The sequence below is a fragment of the Mytilus galloprovincialis genome, chromosome 11 (genome assembly GCF_965363235.1).
Source record: "Mytilus galloprovincialis chromosome 11, xbMytGall1.hap1.1, whole genome shotgun sequence".
In the NCBI taxonomy this organism is placed as follows: domain Eukaryota; kingdom Metazoa; phylum Mollusca; class Bivalvia; order Mytilida; family Mytilidae; genus Mytilus; species Mytilus galloprovincialis.
Genome location: NC_134848.1, coordinates 13,316,818 through 13,332,265, shown reverse-complemented (window position 1 = coordinate 13,332,265; position 15,448 = coordinate 13,316,818). Strand labels below are relative to the sequence as shown.

At 31.8% G+C, this 15,448-nt stretch overlaps 1 protein-coding gene across 1 annotated transcript; it reads left to right on the top strand.

Moving 5' to 3' along the window:
- On the top strand, window positions 1-14,647 carry LOC143051004 (uncharacterized). Its single transcript, XM_076224078.1, has 14 exons — window positions 1-135; window positions 2,113-2,161; window positions 3,143-3,253; window positions 4,563-4,670; window positions 5,687-5,797; window positions 6,116-6,226; window positions 6,874-6,984; window positions 8,105-8,215; window positions 8,879-8,986; window positions 10,022-10,132; window positions 10,765-10,878; window positions 12,502-12,624; window positions 13,518-13,640; window positions 14,561-14,647. The coding sequence occupies exons 1-14, from the start codon at window positions 49-51 to the stop codon at window positions 14,587-14,589; spliced, it is 1,407 nt and encodes a 468-aa protein (XP_076080193.1). The 5' UTR covers window positions 1-48; the 3' UTR covers window positions 14,590-14,647.
- The last annotated feature ends 801 nt before the right edge of the window (window positions 14,648-15,448 follow it).

Genomic DNA, 15,448 nt, shown 5'->3' with positions numbered 1-15,448 from the left:
AGATATACAGTTGTTGAACTGCATTAACCAGACGGTCACAGAAGCATCATGTTGTTTTCTTTCTTTCTTTTGCTTACTTGTACCCAACTTTGCCTAGGAACTAATCGACCTGATTATAATGATGATGAGGAGGATGTATGTATAAACCATTTAACTTAGTGGGCTAATTGAGAGTTGGCTCATAAGCAATCATGCCATGTAGTCTTATTTTTATGATTTATTAAGACAAGGGATATTATTTATAACGGATGTTTACTCTTTAATTGAGTATTGAGTTTATTGTTAAGGTTAGTATCATCAATGTTTTCACATAGGGGAGACATCAGAAAGTAAAGAAACTCTTTTTTAAATAAGTTATGCATTTGTTGTTGTGGATTTCATTATCAAAGTATTTTGAAAATTAAGCTAAAACTGAAAGAAAATAATATAAGAATTATAAATGCTAGGAATTTGTTAAAACGACGATGAAGATGTATGTAGAAACAATTCATCTTTATGGGTGAATTTATTTAGAAAATTACTAGTACAAATAAGAGATTTAAAATTTAGAAATGTTTGACCAAAAACTACCAATGACCCTAAGGGTTCTACACAACTTTGCCTAGATACTTCACATGTCAATTTGATGACAATGAGGATGTATGTATAAACAGTTTTCTTTAAGGATGTCAGCTGACATAAATTATCATTGATATGGTCATAATTATAAATTTACTGTTTACAAAACTTATGAATTTTTGAAATACTAAGGCTTTTCTACATCAAGAATAGATTACCTAAGCTGTATTTGGTAAAACGTTTCTGAATTATGGTCCTCAATGCTCTTCAACTTCGTATTTATTTGGCCTTTTAACTTTTTTGAATTCGAACGTCACTGATGAGTCTTTTGTAGACGAAACGCGCTTATGGCGTTAATAAAAACATCAATCTTGATATCTATCATGAGTTAATCAACTCTGCTTTAAAATAACAAGCTTTTAAAAAGACTGTTATAAATTAATAATCATTGGATAAAAAAAAATTGGATACTCGGAAAAAAAATGAAGTGTGTGTGTGCTATTTTTCGAAATATGAGCCACCGAAATTTGTTCGGAAATGAATCTCTCTAGATCTTTTATACTTTTAACATTGACACCTTTTTGTCACAAAAACGATGAAAAAATAACAAGAATTTACAGGACTTTCAACGATAACTTTTTACAACTTTATATCTTCAAACTCTGGACAGAAAAGAATAGGCGAAATTTTTAATGCAATAGATAAATAAAATAACATACGGTCATGCAATTGAGATTTGCGACCACTTATATTTGTTTGTCAGGTGCAGTTTACCCTGATTTGAAATTTTAGATGGTTACAGCCGATTTCATTGAGTGTGAAGCCAGAGGCAAAAAAATTGGTTAGCTTGCTTGTTAGCTGAACCGTGCAGTCATTGTTAGTTTAGGTAAACCACCCTCCCTTAAGCCTAGACAAGTCCAGCAGATAATTAATCTATCTATCTGTTGAACAGGAGGGTAGTTTACCTGACCTAATAATGACTCAATGGTACAGCTAACAAGCAAGCTAACCAAAGATTTTACCTTTGGCTTCACACTCAATGAAATCGGCTGTAACTATAACTATGAGCTTTGATTAGTAACATTTATATGAAACTAGGATTAATTGTTTTTTACTTAAATAAATAATCTATAATGTTTTTGTTTGTATTTAACAAATTGTTTCATTTTTTATTGCTAGATTTGTTTGTCCAGCATTTAAAATATATTTCATCTATTAATGAAACTAAGATGCACTATATAAAGTAATACAAGACAAAACATTAATTTTAAAATTTACAAACATCACTGCTATGAAACAAAATATGTAAAGATATTATAAAACAAATAAGGTCTCTCTTCTTAATATAATTTTCAGTTTGAGAATATAAACTTTAAGTACAACAAAATTTTGGTCATCAACTTCATTATTTTGGCTTTTTAATTTCTTCATTCGAATGTCACTGGTGCTTGTTTTGAAGACGACAATGGCGTCTTTTTTTTTCGAAAAAGGTGCCTTCCGCACAAAATGTTCTCCCTGATATCTATAACGAGTTTACTTATTATTCTTTCACAGGACTACAAACCACCAATATACAAGCCTTCACCATCGAGATATCGACCAGGTTGGTACCAGTTATTGTTTGTATGTACATTGAACGACAAATATATGTGACGTATAAAATTTTCTGACGTCAGACACGCAAATCAATGAATGTGTTTGTAGATAGATGTTTTTGTGTTCTGTTAAATTGTTCCTTTAAAAATTGTTACCCGATGATGACTGATGTACCCATATTTTGACTATTTTATTTATTGTGTATGTTTAGTTAACGCATCATGGTAAATATAGCAGAATTTGATGAGACTGTCATCAAAGTGAGAGGGTTAGCGCTATAAAACCAGGTTTAATCCACCAATTTTTACATTTGAAAATGCCTGTACCCAGTCAGGAATATGACAGTTCTTGTCCATTTGTTTATTATGCGTTTTGTTTTTTGATTTTGCCATGTGATTATGGACTTTCCGAATTGATTTTCCTCTAAGTTCAGTATTTTTGTGATATTACTTGTTTCTAGTAACAGTATACCTAGTATATCTTTGAGTAATTCATAAAGATAAACGCACGCCATGTTAACAATCAAGCTTCAACAAAATCGTTTATCGATAAAACACTTTACTGGGAATTCCTGGTACGTATAATCATATAAAATATAAAAAAAAATAGGAAGGAAGAGTTGATACAATCGTAAATTTTTACCAATATAATAAGTATATATAACATATACACTTTTTTTTTAATTTTGTTCCTCAATGCTCTTTAACTTCGTACTTTATTTGGCCTTTATATTTTTTTTTTATTCAAACGTTACTGATGAGTCTTTTATAGACGAAACGCGCGTCTACCACAAATCATAATTGCAATCCTGTATCTCCGATGAGTTTATATGTAATTCCGTAAATCCATAATTATGGAAGCCATGAAAATACCTACAATATAAATTATGTATTAAAGGTTTGAAGAAGACATGAAAATAAAAGTAACAAGTACAGTTAAAATTGGTCAATAAAATTTATCACACATATAACCTTTTATTATATTTCAGTAAACCCCTGTTTAAAGAAGCCATGTAAATACAATGGAGTATGTAAACCCAGAGGTGGCTCCTACAAATGTTTCTGCAAAGGAGGATACTATGGATACAATTGCAACCTAAGTATGTTATGTATATCATTTTGAGATTTGATTTTGATTTTGATTTTGTGGTGCTTTAACGCCACTTTTAAGCACCGCATTTAGGATATTTCGTGGCGGCCAGTTTTTTATTGGTGGAGGAAGCTGGAGTGCCCGGAGAAAACCACCGATCTTTGACAGGAAAACTGACAATCCTAGTCAATTAAGATTGTAGTCGAGTGCACCCGCACGAGCGTGGTTTGAACACACAACCTCAGTGTTGACTGGCTAGTACTTACAGTAGTAACTACTTGGACCACTCGGCCACCGAGGCCCTTTTAGAGATTTGAATTATGATTGATCTATCCTATGTTGATAATTATAGATTATCGTTGATTATCTCAACGAGATTGGGTTTCTCGCTGGAACTAGTAAAGCGAAAGCGAGAAAAGCAACCGAGTTGTGATGAAAAATGATCGCTATTTCACCTATGACGATGTTGTTAATTTAAGGTCATTTTTATTGACAACGCCACGTGCCCATTAGTTTCCAGAGATAATTTTCATTATCAGTCAGCAAGATCAAGGGAAATTTTGTAAAACACTTTTTATCCTACCTTCGAATGTGACCACACTATCCGATACACTTGTATTCAAAGTATGTTGTATATATATCATTTTGAGTTTAAAATGAAGACCCGCTCTATCGTATTTCTTTTGGGACTTTCCCTCCAAATAAAGTATGGCGAGGACACGCGCCGCTAGAAATAAACTTCACCAGGAACGCTTTGTATCTAAAGTTATTAAAATAAAAAAAACCTCCTTTCTTTGATATAACCAACTAATTGAATTGTATAACATTAAATCATTCTACTTAAAAAAAGACAATATTTTAATGACATAAACAAATTTTGTTTCCGAAAAAAGTTTTAATTATTATTGTCGATTCATTGATGTTTAGTAAAAAATTGAATGCTATATTTGTAATTTTATTGATGTATAAAAGCGTTGACTTAAAAACGTTTTGTATTAAGTGTGGAAGAACCATTACTTTCTATGGATTATTTTGACATTGTTGCTGGAAGGATGTGTTGTAACCTATTACTAGTAATACAATCTATTTTTGGAATTCCTCGTTATTTATGTCAGCCTATCACCAGTTAGGAGTTTTATGAAACATGTTAGGTAACTTTTTACGCAGGGTTTTTACGAACGATACTTGTCCATGTTAAGTAACTATTGACGTCCAAGTCTTATGAATTATAATATGTAATGTAATTTTAGACGTATAGCCCATATCTTGTATATTCATGAATTCTAGTATTACATTTTGAACATAATACATATTTTCAGAAAACGCATGTAAACCAAACCAATGTAAAAATAAAAGTAGATGTGTACCTGTTGGAAAAACATTTAAATGTGTATGTAGAAATGGAAACTTTGGCAGACTTTGCGAAAGTAAGTATTCAATTGAAATGAATGCCAATTTACTATATAATTTCATAGATATGACAAGATGTGGTATGAGTGCCAATGAGAAAACACTCAATCCAAATTACAATTAAATGTCAAAGTACGATCGTTAACACTGAGACGTGGCTCATACCGAACAGCAAGCTTTAAAGGCCCCCAAAATGACCAATTTAAAACCATTCAAACAAGAAAACCAACGGTCTAGTTTATACAAAAAAAAAATGACATTTATGAACCACATCTACAAACGACAACCACTGAACAACAGGTTCCTTTGAACACATAATTAGTTCCTATAATTTCCTTAGATATTATTCCGTGAAGCCTTACACACAGAAACCGTGTATACATACTTGATTTATAGTTAGTGTGCGTACTTTATTCTAAATTTACGGTCATCGGGTGTGGTTTATTTCTCAAGTCTACAAGCTGTGAACTTTCATCAAATGTCACTCAAATATGACTAAAAAATAAATTAAAGGAAACCAAATTTGTGTTTTTCAAGAAAATAAAAAAGAAAACTATTCTTTGTCAACATTACTTCTCTTCAAAATATGGAAACATTTTTCTTAAATGCATTTGCTACACTAAGTTCTTTTCTTTTTTGTTTTTTCTTCTATTTCTAGAAAATACTGTAAACCAACTTATTTTCGCGGATACTTTATTTCGCGTTCAGCACTTTCTAGCCCACTTTGCGCCGATTTACTTTCGCGAGTTGCAAATTCACTTCATGTAGAAAGATAAGGAAATAAGTTTTCGCGACGATTTATATTCGCGTTATGTATCTTCTCGCGAAATACGCGAAGTTAAATCGCTCGCGAAAATAAGTAGGTTTACAGTATATGTCACCGTTAATTTTTTTCTAGGGAATCAAATTTATTGTTTAAGTTAACAAAAAGAAAATCCTTTAATGTCAACTTTACCTCTCTATCTTTGAGTGACTACAAAATATTGAAACAGTTTTCTTTAATGCTTTTGATATATTTTTTTTCTATTTCTAGAAAATGTATGTAGCCCGAATCCTTGTAAAAACAACGGAAAGTGCTCACCCTTGGGAAAGACAGGATATAAATGTACATGTAGTGGAGGATACACTGGTCCCCGATGTGAAGGTAAGATATTATTATACTTTTGTGTTAAAATGCAAGATTTTGATTGGTTAATTCAAGGGAAATAGTTATAAATGAAGATGTGTAGGAGGATACTCTGGTCCCCGATGTAAAGGTAAGAAATTATTTTCCTGTTACAAAACTATGAATTTTTCGAAAAACGAATGATTTTCCTATCCCAGGAATACATTTCTAGATATGAAAGTGAAACATTTGATTTAATTTAATTTGATGATTTCAACAGTTTTCATTTCTTATCATAAGTACATGCTTGCAAACCAAATCCATGTGATTTCAACAGTTTTCATTTCTTCTTATAAGTGCATGCTTGCAAACCAAATCCATGTAAAAACAAAGGAAGATGTTTTCCCGATGGCAAAACAGGGTATAAATGTAGATGTGTCGACGGATACTCAGGACCTACATGTCAAGGTATGATATTATCATACTTTTATGTTAAAATGCAAGATTTTGATTGGTTAATGCGAGGTAAATAGTTATAAATGTAAATGTGTCGGATGATACTCAAGACCTGCATGTCAATGTATGATATATATGTTTAGAATGACATAGTTTTGGTCTCCTTTGCCACCGTTTACAAGGAATAATTACTTGATTACAAAGTTGTGGCATGCAATTTACACAAGTCTGAAAGAAAAAAAAAGAAAAACTTTAAATGAATATGTAGACCGACAACCTTTTAGGTGTTGAAAATACACAAAACTGGATTTATTGGATACTCAACAGTTTGACTAAAAAAGACTTGTATCGTTCAATTTTCATAAAATTTTTACGAAATATTTCGTTTGACCAGTGACACAAAATATAAAAAAAACAATTAAGAAGTTTAAACCATACACATTGCATGAATAATCGTATTAGATAGATAGCTAATAGTGTGTGATTAAAACGTTCTGCCGATATTCGGAATACACCCACTTAAGTGTTCCGTACCTTCTTAATTAAACAAGATTATAAAACAATAAACAATAATGCAATGCTTGCATAATTTGTATACAGTCATGAAGCCGCAATTATAAATTAATATTTTGTTTTAATGAATATGGTCCGATTTCCAGAAAACGCCTGTAAACCAAACCCATGTAGCAATGGAGGGACATGCTCAGCTGACAAATTTGGAGACTACTCATGCGAATGTCGTCCAGGATATTTTGGTCCAGAATGCGAGAGTAAGTTTATTAAGGATGATTGCTTTTCATGTTTTACATTTTTTTTAGCTTTTCGAAATCCTCTGGTTTTATTTATTTGAATGCCTTAAATTTTTTTGCCAATGGACCCCCATTTTTCCTTTTATAAATCTTTTACATGTATAATTATAAACCATTTGGAAACATCTTATAAAAAAATATTTATTTTTTAATAATTTTGGATAACTTGAACTGGTTAATGTTAAAGCTATGACAAAATCAAGAGAGAACATTTTCACGCCAAATATATGGCTGTTATCTTGAAAACAAACACATTGACCCCTATATTTTTTTTTTTGCTTTTTTGATTCCTCAATTTTTCCTCTCTCATTATATACTAGTGTTATGGAAAGTTATTTATTTTGAAACTGAGCAGCGAACTTCCTTAAGGAGGTTGTATCACTGGACATTAATGACTTTCTTGAAAGAGCTTTGCTGCTCTCAAGCAAGCTTTTAAACATGTTAAACGAACAATTTAAAGATGCGAAGCTTACATTTTACGTACGCCATCACGATATGGTTGGCCGTTATTTTTACAATTCTGTTCCCTTTTCCTAGAATGTGATTAACAAAATGAAACTTATCCTGGGTTTGTACTAACATGATCAGAACGACGGGTTCCACTACGATCACTATCGGTTTTAGTTAACAGTTAGGGGGGCCAGTAATTTGTACGTAAAAACATTCAACGTATGGGGATAGATAAATCATAACCAAATCCATTTGAAGTCAACAGGTGTCACATGTGGAGCAGGATCTGCATATCCTTCCGATACACATGAGATCCCCCTAGTGTTTGGTGGGTTCGTGTTGTTTAGTCTTTACTTTTATATATTCTGTCATCTGTACTATTATATGTCTGTTTGTCTTTTTATTTTTAGTCATGGCGTTTTCAGTTTATTTTCAATCAATGAGTTTGACTGTCCCTCTGGTATCTTTCGTCCCTCTTTCGCATAATGGAACTGGACTAATAGTTTCGTAAAAAATCGGAATTGATCAATAGGGAAGTAAAAGGTATTTGTAAAAAACGAAACCCTGACGACTGAGCAAATCATTCTTCTAACTTTACTTCTAATAAATATATATTTTTTCTATTCAATAGGGTATGTGTGTGCCCCTAATCCATGTAAAAACGGCGGGATATGTTCATCTGATGGCAGCGGTGGTTACAGATGTAGATGTAAAGGAGGATACTCTGGTCCTACATGTAAAGGTAAGGTGTAATATAGTGTATTATCGCACCTAGCATAAATAATGACGTCATACTTGGTTAAATGCCGTCACGTGGTGGCATCCGATGGGTTCAAATTGTATTAGTAGAAAAAACTTGAAAATCGTTGTAGAATGGCTTTGGGGAAAAAATAATTGTGCATTTCTTTATTTCTGTGAAAATAATTTAAGGATAATTCTTGGATAATCCAAAAATGTCAAAGTTTTTATTTCACTGCTATTTACAAAAATGTTCAAGTTCACATACGACATTTTGGAAGCATGCATGCATTTTTCAAATTTTTCAAAGCCTGTTTGTGAGATATTTTTTTCTTGAAAAAATTGTAATTTACAACATTTTAGAAGTCCAGCGACGGTATATATTGTTTTATCTACTATATGTTCAAACACTATGTCTTATTAACAATGTAATTGATTTTGATACTTTTTTTAAAATCTGCATTATTTTCTAAGTGAATATTACAGTACTTTCACCTTTAATTGTTAACTTTGTATACATTGCGTCTTGGATAGAAATTTGTTTCATTGGCACGCAAATCACATCTTCTCATTTATATACTAGTAGTGCATGCGTGTAACCCCAATCCATGTGACTTGGAGTTTGTTGTTTCGTTGTCGTTCATAACAAATATTCTTATGTATATAGTTAATGTCTGTAAACCCAATCCATGCAAGAACAGTGGCAGATGTGTCAACAAAGGCAGTAGTTACAACTGTATCTGTAAAGGAGGTTATTCTGGGCCTACATGTGGAGGTAAGATAGATAATAAGTAATGTGTAATCATTTGCCGTATGTGTAATCATATGCAGTATGTGTAATCATGTGCAGTATGTGTAATCATATGCAGGTTATGTAATCATGTGCAGTATGTGTAATCATATGCAGGTTATGTATTCATGTGCTGTATGTGTAAATAATACATCAATCTAAATTACAAAATATCAATATTCAAATGCTTGTATCCTACGTTATAGTCAAAGATTGAAAATTATTTACGTAATGAAATGCATAACTTTAATGAATAAAAATACCCAAGGTGTAAAGAGAATAACACATTTAAATTTTGAAAATTTAGAAAAAAACAATAGCAATAAAGTCCAAAATTAATCAAACCATTATGCATATGTTTTACCATGATGAAAGAAATGTTTCCTTCTAACTAATTGATCAATGCCTTATTATATTCACTTTACACGAAAAGAAGTCTTTATTGTATTTTATAAGATTCACTCTTTTGACAGTGTTGTCAACTTATTTTGTGCATTTCACTATTCATCAATCATTTAATCTTTTTTTTTCATCTCAGCGTTTCATTAAACATTACATAATGACGTTTAATGTTTGCTTTGCTTTCCTTTCATTTTCCTATTGCGATGTCATTTAAAAAGAGGACAATGCCTGATGATTGTATTCAGATCTTTAGAAAAGAAGAAGAATTAAGTTTAGACTGCGTATCGTGCAACAATATCACAGCATCTATTAAAAGATCTCGTTTGATACCATTTTCTCCAGTCTCGATGGTTGAATTTTAATTATTTAACTCGCTAGGCAAGCCTCGCGTTTTAAAATTGCAAATTTATCTGTTTTGAGTGGAGAAATATCGTATCGTACTCAATGCAGTGGTAGATAAAATTTAGAATGGAAACGGGGAATGTGTCAAAGAGATAACAACCCGGCCATAGAGCAGACAACAGCCAAAGGCCATCAATGCAGCGAGAAACTCCCGCACCCGGATGAGTCCTTCAGCTGGCCCTTAAACAAATAGAGTCTTTATTTATAATTCAACAGAACATGTTTGTAAACCTAATCCATGCCAGAATAGAGGTCGTTGTATTCCCGAAGGACGTGATGGTTACAGATGTAAATGCGTAGGTGGATATTCCGGTCCTACTTGTGATGGTTTACACATATAAATATGTTCATGAATTAGTCGTTTTAGAATCCAATGAATTGTGGGTAATATTTACACAAGCGTACACTAAAACGTTATGATTGGTTTGAAACGTTCCTTACAATTGAAATTTAAGCAATAACGTTACGTTGTTTTTATTTTGGTGTACGAACAATGAGATTACACATAGTCGTTTAGATTCTGAAATAGCGAATTGATTTATATGTCAATATGAAAACTAAACCTTGAAACTAAACAAGAACAGTTAAACGAGAAAGAGAATATGTGCGCTTGGCAGAAATAAAAGTTCGATTTTAGTCGCTATCTTATATAATTTTGTATCTTAATTCCATTGATGCTTACTCATATTTTACATCTGATTATCATTATCATATTTTATTTCATACACACTTTCTGTAATAATTTTATACATACAAAAATCATTGGAAAATACGGTTTCATCTTCCTCCAAGGGGTACAGCCATCATTGAAGTGGATTTTTTTAGTCATATTTTTTAAAAATTTTTGTACATCTTTTGCTTTCAAATATTTGCCATTTGAGATTACCTGCTGAGGGCAAATGTATAAAAGCGCTACGGATGCATGATTTAAAAAAAAAACTGTTATTTTCATTTTCTAGAAAATGTATGTAAACCCAATCCATGTCAAAACAGAGGCAGATGTTACCCTGACAACAGTGATGATGGGTTTAAATGTAGATGTGTAGGAGGCTACAAAGGTCCTACATGTGAAGGTAAAATATTATGATATGTTATATCAAAATGCAAGCTTTTGATTGGTAAATGTGAGGGAAATAGTCATATATGTAGATGTGTAGGAGGATACAAAGGTCCCACATGTGAAAGTTAAATATTATCACTCTTCATTTAAAAATACAAGCTTCTGGTTACTTAATGTGAGGGAAATAGTCATAAATGTAGATGAGTAGGAGGATACAAAGGTCCCACATGTTAAAGTTAAATATTATCACTCTTCATTTAAAAATACAAGCTTCTGGTTGGTTAATGTGAGGGAAATAGCAATATATGTAGATGTGTAGGAGGAATACTTAGGTCCCACATTTGAAGGTTTTTATCCTACGTTCTGTTAAAATGGCAGATTTTGATTGTTTAATGTGAAGGTAATAGTTATAAGACTTTTTTTAGTGTAAATGTTCCGGGAGATACCAGGTCCTACATTTGAATATGACATATTATCACACTTCATTTAGAAATGACAGATTTCGATTGGTAAATACGAGGGGAATAGTCATAAATGTAACTGTTCCGAGGGAGTACTCAGGTCTCACATGTGAAGGTTAGAATATATCATAAAATGCCATATTTTGATTGGTTAATGTGAAAGAAATAGGTATAAATGTAAATGTTCCGGGGATACTAAGGTCCTAGATGTAAATATAAGATATTATCATACTTTATTTCAAAATGCAATTTTTTGATTAGTGAATACGAGTGAATAGTCATAAATGTAAATGTTCCGGGGGAATATTCAGGTCCAACATATGGAGGTTAGATATTTTCATACTTCATTAAAAAATGTGAATTTTGATTGGTTTATACGAGGGAAATAGCTATAAATGTAAATATTCCGGGGGATACTCAGGTTCTACTTGTGAATATTAGATATTGACATCCTGTATGTTAAAATGCAGGTTTTTGATCGGTTAATACGAGGGAAAAAGTTATAAATGTATATGTTCCGGGATATACACCCGTCCCACATGTGAAAATTAGATATTATCATACTTAGTATTAAAATTGCAGATTTTGATCGATTAATACGAGGGAAATGATTGTACATGTGAATGTTCCGGGGGATACTCAAATGTAACATTTAAAGATAACTTATTATTATACGGTTATTGTTACAATGCTGGATAATGAGCAAATTATCAATAGTAATTACAATCCAGATAAGCTATGAAATTCACCGTTTCAGAATCAAAAACACTCTGGGTTAAATATTCAAAAGCGTAAACCAAAACGTTGTGATTGGATAAAACGTTGAAATGCACCAAAATGACGTAAACTTTAATTTTCATTATGATGTATGAACAATGAGGTTACCCAAAGTCCCCTAGTTTCTGAAAAGGCAAATTAGTCAATGTTTTCAGTATGACACTTTACACAAACAAGAAGTCGTATAGGTGACTGTTTTTCCCGAATTGCATTACATAGCAATACAGTGTTTAACGTCTCCTTGAAAACTTTGTGCAATTATAACATGAATTATCGGACGGACCAGATGCAAGTTCAATTTAGATTCAACTATATTCATTTTGATCTTTCCATGTATCTAAATGTTCATCAATATATGATATATATCATATTGTAACGTGGGATTTTTCGTTTTGAAGATAAACCAAACCCATGCAACACAAAACCTTGCAAAAATGGAGGAAAATGTAATTATAATGGAAAAATTTATACCTGTAAATGTGCATACGGATGGCGTGGACGACATTGTACTGATAAAGCTTGTAAGTAAAGAAGTATTTTAGTTCAATCATCTACATCTGGGGGTTGACAGCATTGATAGTAACTGACAAAATTACACAATAAAATGCTAAAAATTAAGAAGAGATGAAAATATGAAAAAATACTAAAAAAACGGCGAGAGATACCAAGGATGTTTAATTCATAATCTGATAACAGACAGTGCCATGATTAATACAAAAAAAAATATAGTTCAGAATAAACATTACATACCTCATAAATACTGAATTAGGACAAGCTGATACTTACATTTCTGTTTTGAAGATAAACCAAACCCTTGTGTTGTTTCAAAGCCATGCAAAAACAGAGGAAAGTGTATTTGGAATGGAAAAGCTTATAGATGCAAATGCGCATATGGATACGGCGGCAGGCATTGCACTAAAAAATCATGTTTGTATTTAGAGTAACAAAGGTCAAATATTAATGTCTCAGAATTATGCTTGGATTTAATTTGAGACTGATTTTGCGCAGCTTTTCTTTCAATTCGTGAAATGTGAAGCCACTGAAGCAAATTATACCAAGCTCAATCATATTTTAATAGATATTTAAAAAATTTCGTGTAGGGATCGCAAATTTGTAATATGTTTGCGATTCTTAAGTTCAATTATCTTATTTTCAGATATTGTCGCATAATGATTAACGCCAAAAATATAAAAAAAATATTCACTTTGCATTTTTCATGAAATACATCAATGCTATTCAACTACGTACTTTTGTTGGCCTTCTGTCTGTGTTATTCTTTTGAGCTTTATTGATGTGTTTCAGACGAAATGCGCGTGTGACAAATTAATTGATAATCCTGGTATTTTGGTGGGTTATTTCAATGCACAAGATTACTGTTTGTATATGACGATTTGTTTCACTTTATAATTTGTAGATAAAAAAAACCCATGTGCTTCACGTCCATGTAAAAATAGAGGAAAGTGTACAGTTAAAGGAAACGGATATGTGTGTAAATGTGCCAGAGGATACAGTGGCAGATATTGTTCTCTTAAATCACGTACGTATCAAATATTGTGCCCTTATGACAAGTACGTATAAATATTGTGATTTTATGACAAATACGTATAAAATATTGTGCTTTTTTGACAAAAACGTATCAAATATTGTGCTCTTATGACAAATACGTATCAAACATTGCGCTCTTAAATCACGTATGTATTAAATATTGTGCTCTTATGACAAATACGTACCAAATAATGTGCTCTTATGACAAATACGTATCAAATATTGTCCTCTTATGTCATGTACGTATCAAATGTTCTGCTCTTATGACAAATACGTATCAAATATTGTGCTCTTTTGACAAATCTTATCAAATATTGTGCTCTTATGTCACGTTTGTATCAAATATTGTGCTCTTATGACAAATACGTATCAAATATGGTCCACTTAAATCACGTGCTTTAGATATACTAGCTCTTATTTCACATATTTCAATATTATGCTTTTATGTCACGTATAAATCAAATATCGGGCTGGTATGTCACGGATACGTGCTCTCATATCGTGGACGTACATTTTGCATATCCAGGACGGAAACATGATAGTTTGAAAGCAATAGGAATCTTTCACTTCAGATACCAAAATAAGTACAGAGGCTAAACAGTTATTATTCATAATAACAGCAAGTTATTACCAATGTAATATCAACTTAACCGGCGGAGCTTACGTTTTAAATTGCATATTGACAGTCTATTAGAAGATGTGTGTGATAATGATGAATTCCGTTATAATTATTATTGATTTCACATCACCTATCAGTGTCACTAAATTGATATAAAAAAGAAATGAGTGTCTGATTTGGGACGAATAACTGGACACTTCACTGATGAGTTTATCCCAAAAATTTATTAATATCTATTTCACATGCTATGGTTTCTCCATATTTATATTAATTGATATATTTCTATTTTTCAGCACCATCCTACGACGATGACGAGTATTAAGTTAACCTAGACATTTAAAATTGTTTTTCATTATTAAAGGATATTTGATATTCATATACACATTGTTATCTTTCTTATTAATATACAATACTATCGATTAACCGGAAAACTATAAATGTTGGGAAATTTAATTGAATGAATAGCAATAGATAGCACGCACTATACATAATAAAACCCCGAACCCCAAAGAAAACCTAAAAACGGACAGCATCCCACCAAATGTCAAAATTAAATGTTTAAACACATCAAACAAATGAAATACACTGTCATATCTAGGCCTTTATACAGGTAGTTATTTATGTAGAAAATAGTGGATTAAACCAGCTCTTACAGCTATCCGAACCTCTCACTTGTATAACAATCGTACGCAATATTACCATATTGACAACAAAGCGAGATCAAAACAAACAGACACAACAGAAAAAATGTTAAAAAAAAATCCCAGACACAACCCAAATCACCCAAATCACCTCAATCACTTAAATCACTCAAATCACCCAAATCACTCAAATCACGATAAAGCAAACTAACATGCCAGCAAGGAAATCAAAATATGCTTTTTTACTATGTACATCAACTTTATAGATAAAGTGAGGTTAAGAGAGTGGTATTGCTGTGGCATAATAGTAGGGATGAACATTAAGTGTTTAAAGTAAGATTTGAACTCAAAATTAATACAAAGAATTTCATGGTTTTAGCCATTGTTACATTACAGTTCGTTTCTCTGTTTGTTACGTTTCGGTGTTGTGTTTCTGTTGGGTCGTAATTCTCTTATATTTGATACGTTTTCTCTCAGTTTTAGTTTGTAACCCGGATTTGTTTTTTTCTCTATCAATTTATGAATTTTGAACAGCGGTAT

What these genes read in the sequence shown, in the direction of transcription:
- LOC143051004 (XM_076224078.1), top strand. Translation starts at nt 49, where the DNA reads ATGTTGTTTTCTTTCTTTCTTTTGCTTACTTGTACCCAACTTTGCCTA. An exon ending in TGGATACAATTGCAACCTAA is followed by an intron (nt 3,254 to 4,562) that starts GTATGTTATGTA and finishes ACATATTTTCAG; the next exon opens with AAAACGCATGTAAACCAAAC. An exon ending in CTCAGGACCTACATGTCAAG is followed by an intron (nt 6,227 to 6,873) that starts GTATGATATTAT and finishes TCCGATTTCCAG; the next exon opens with AAAACGCCTGTAAACCAAAC.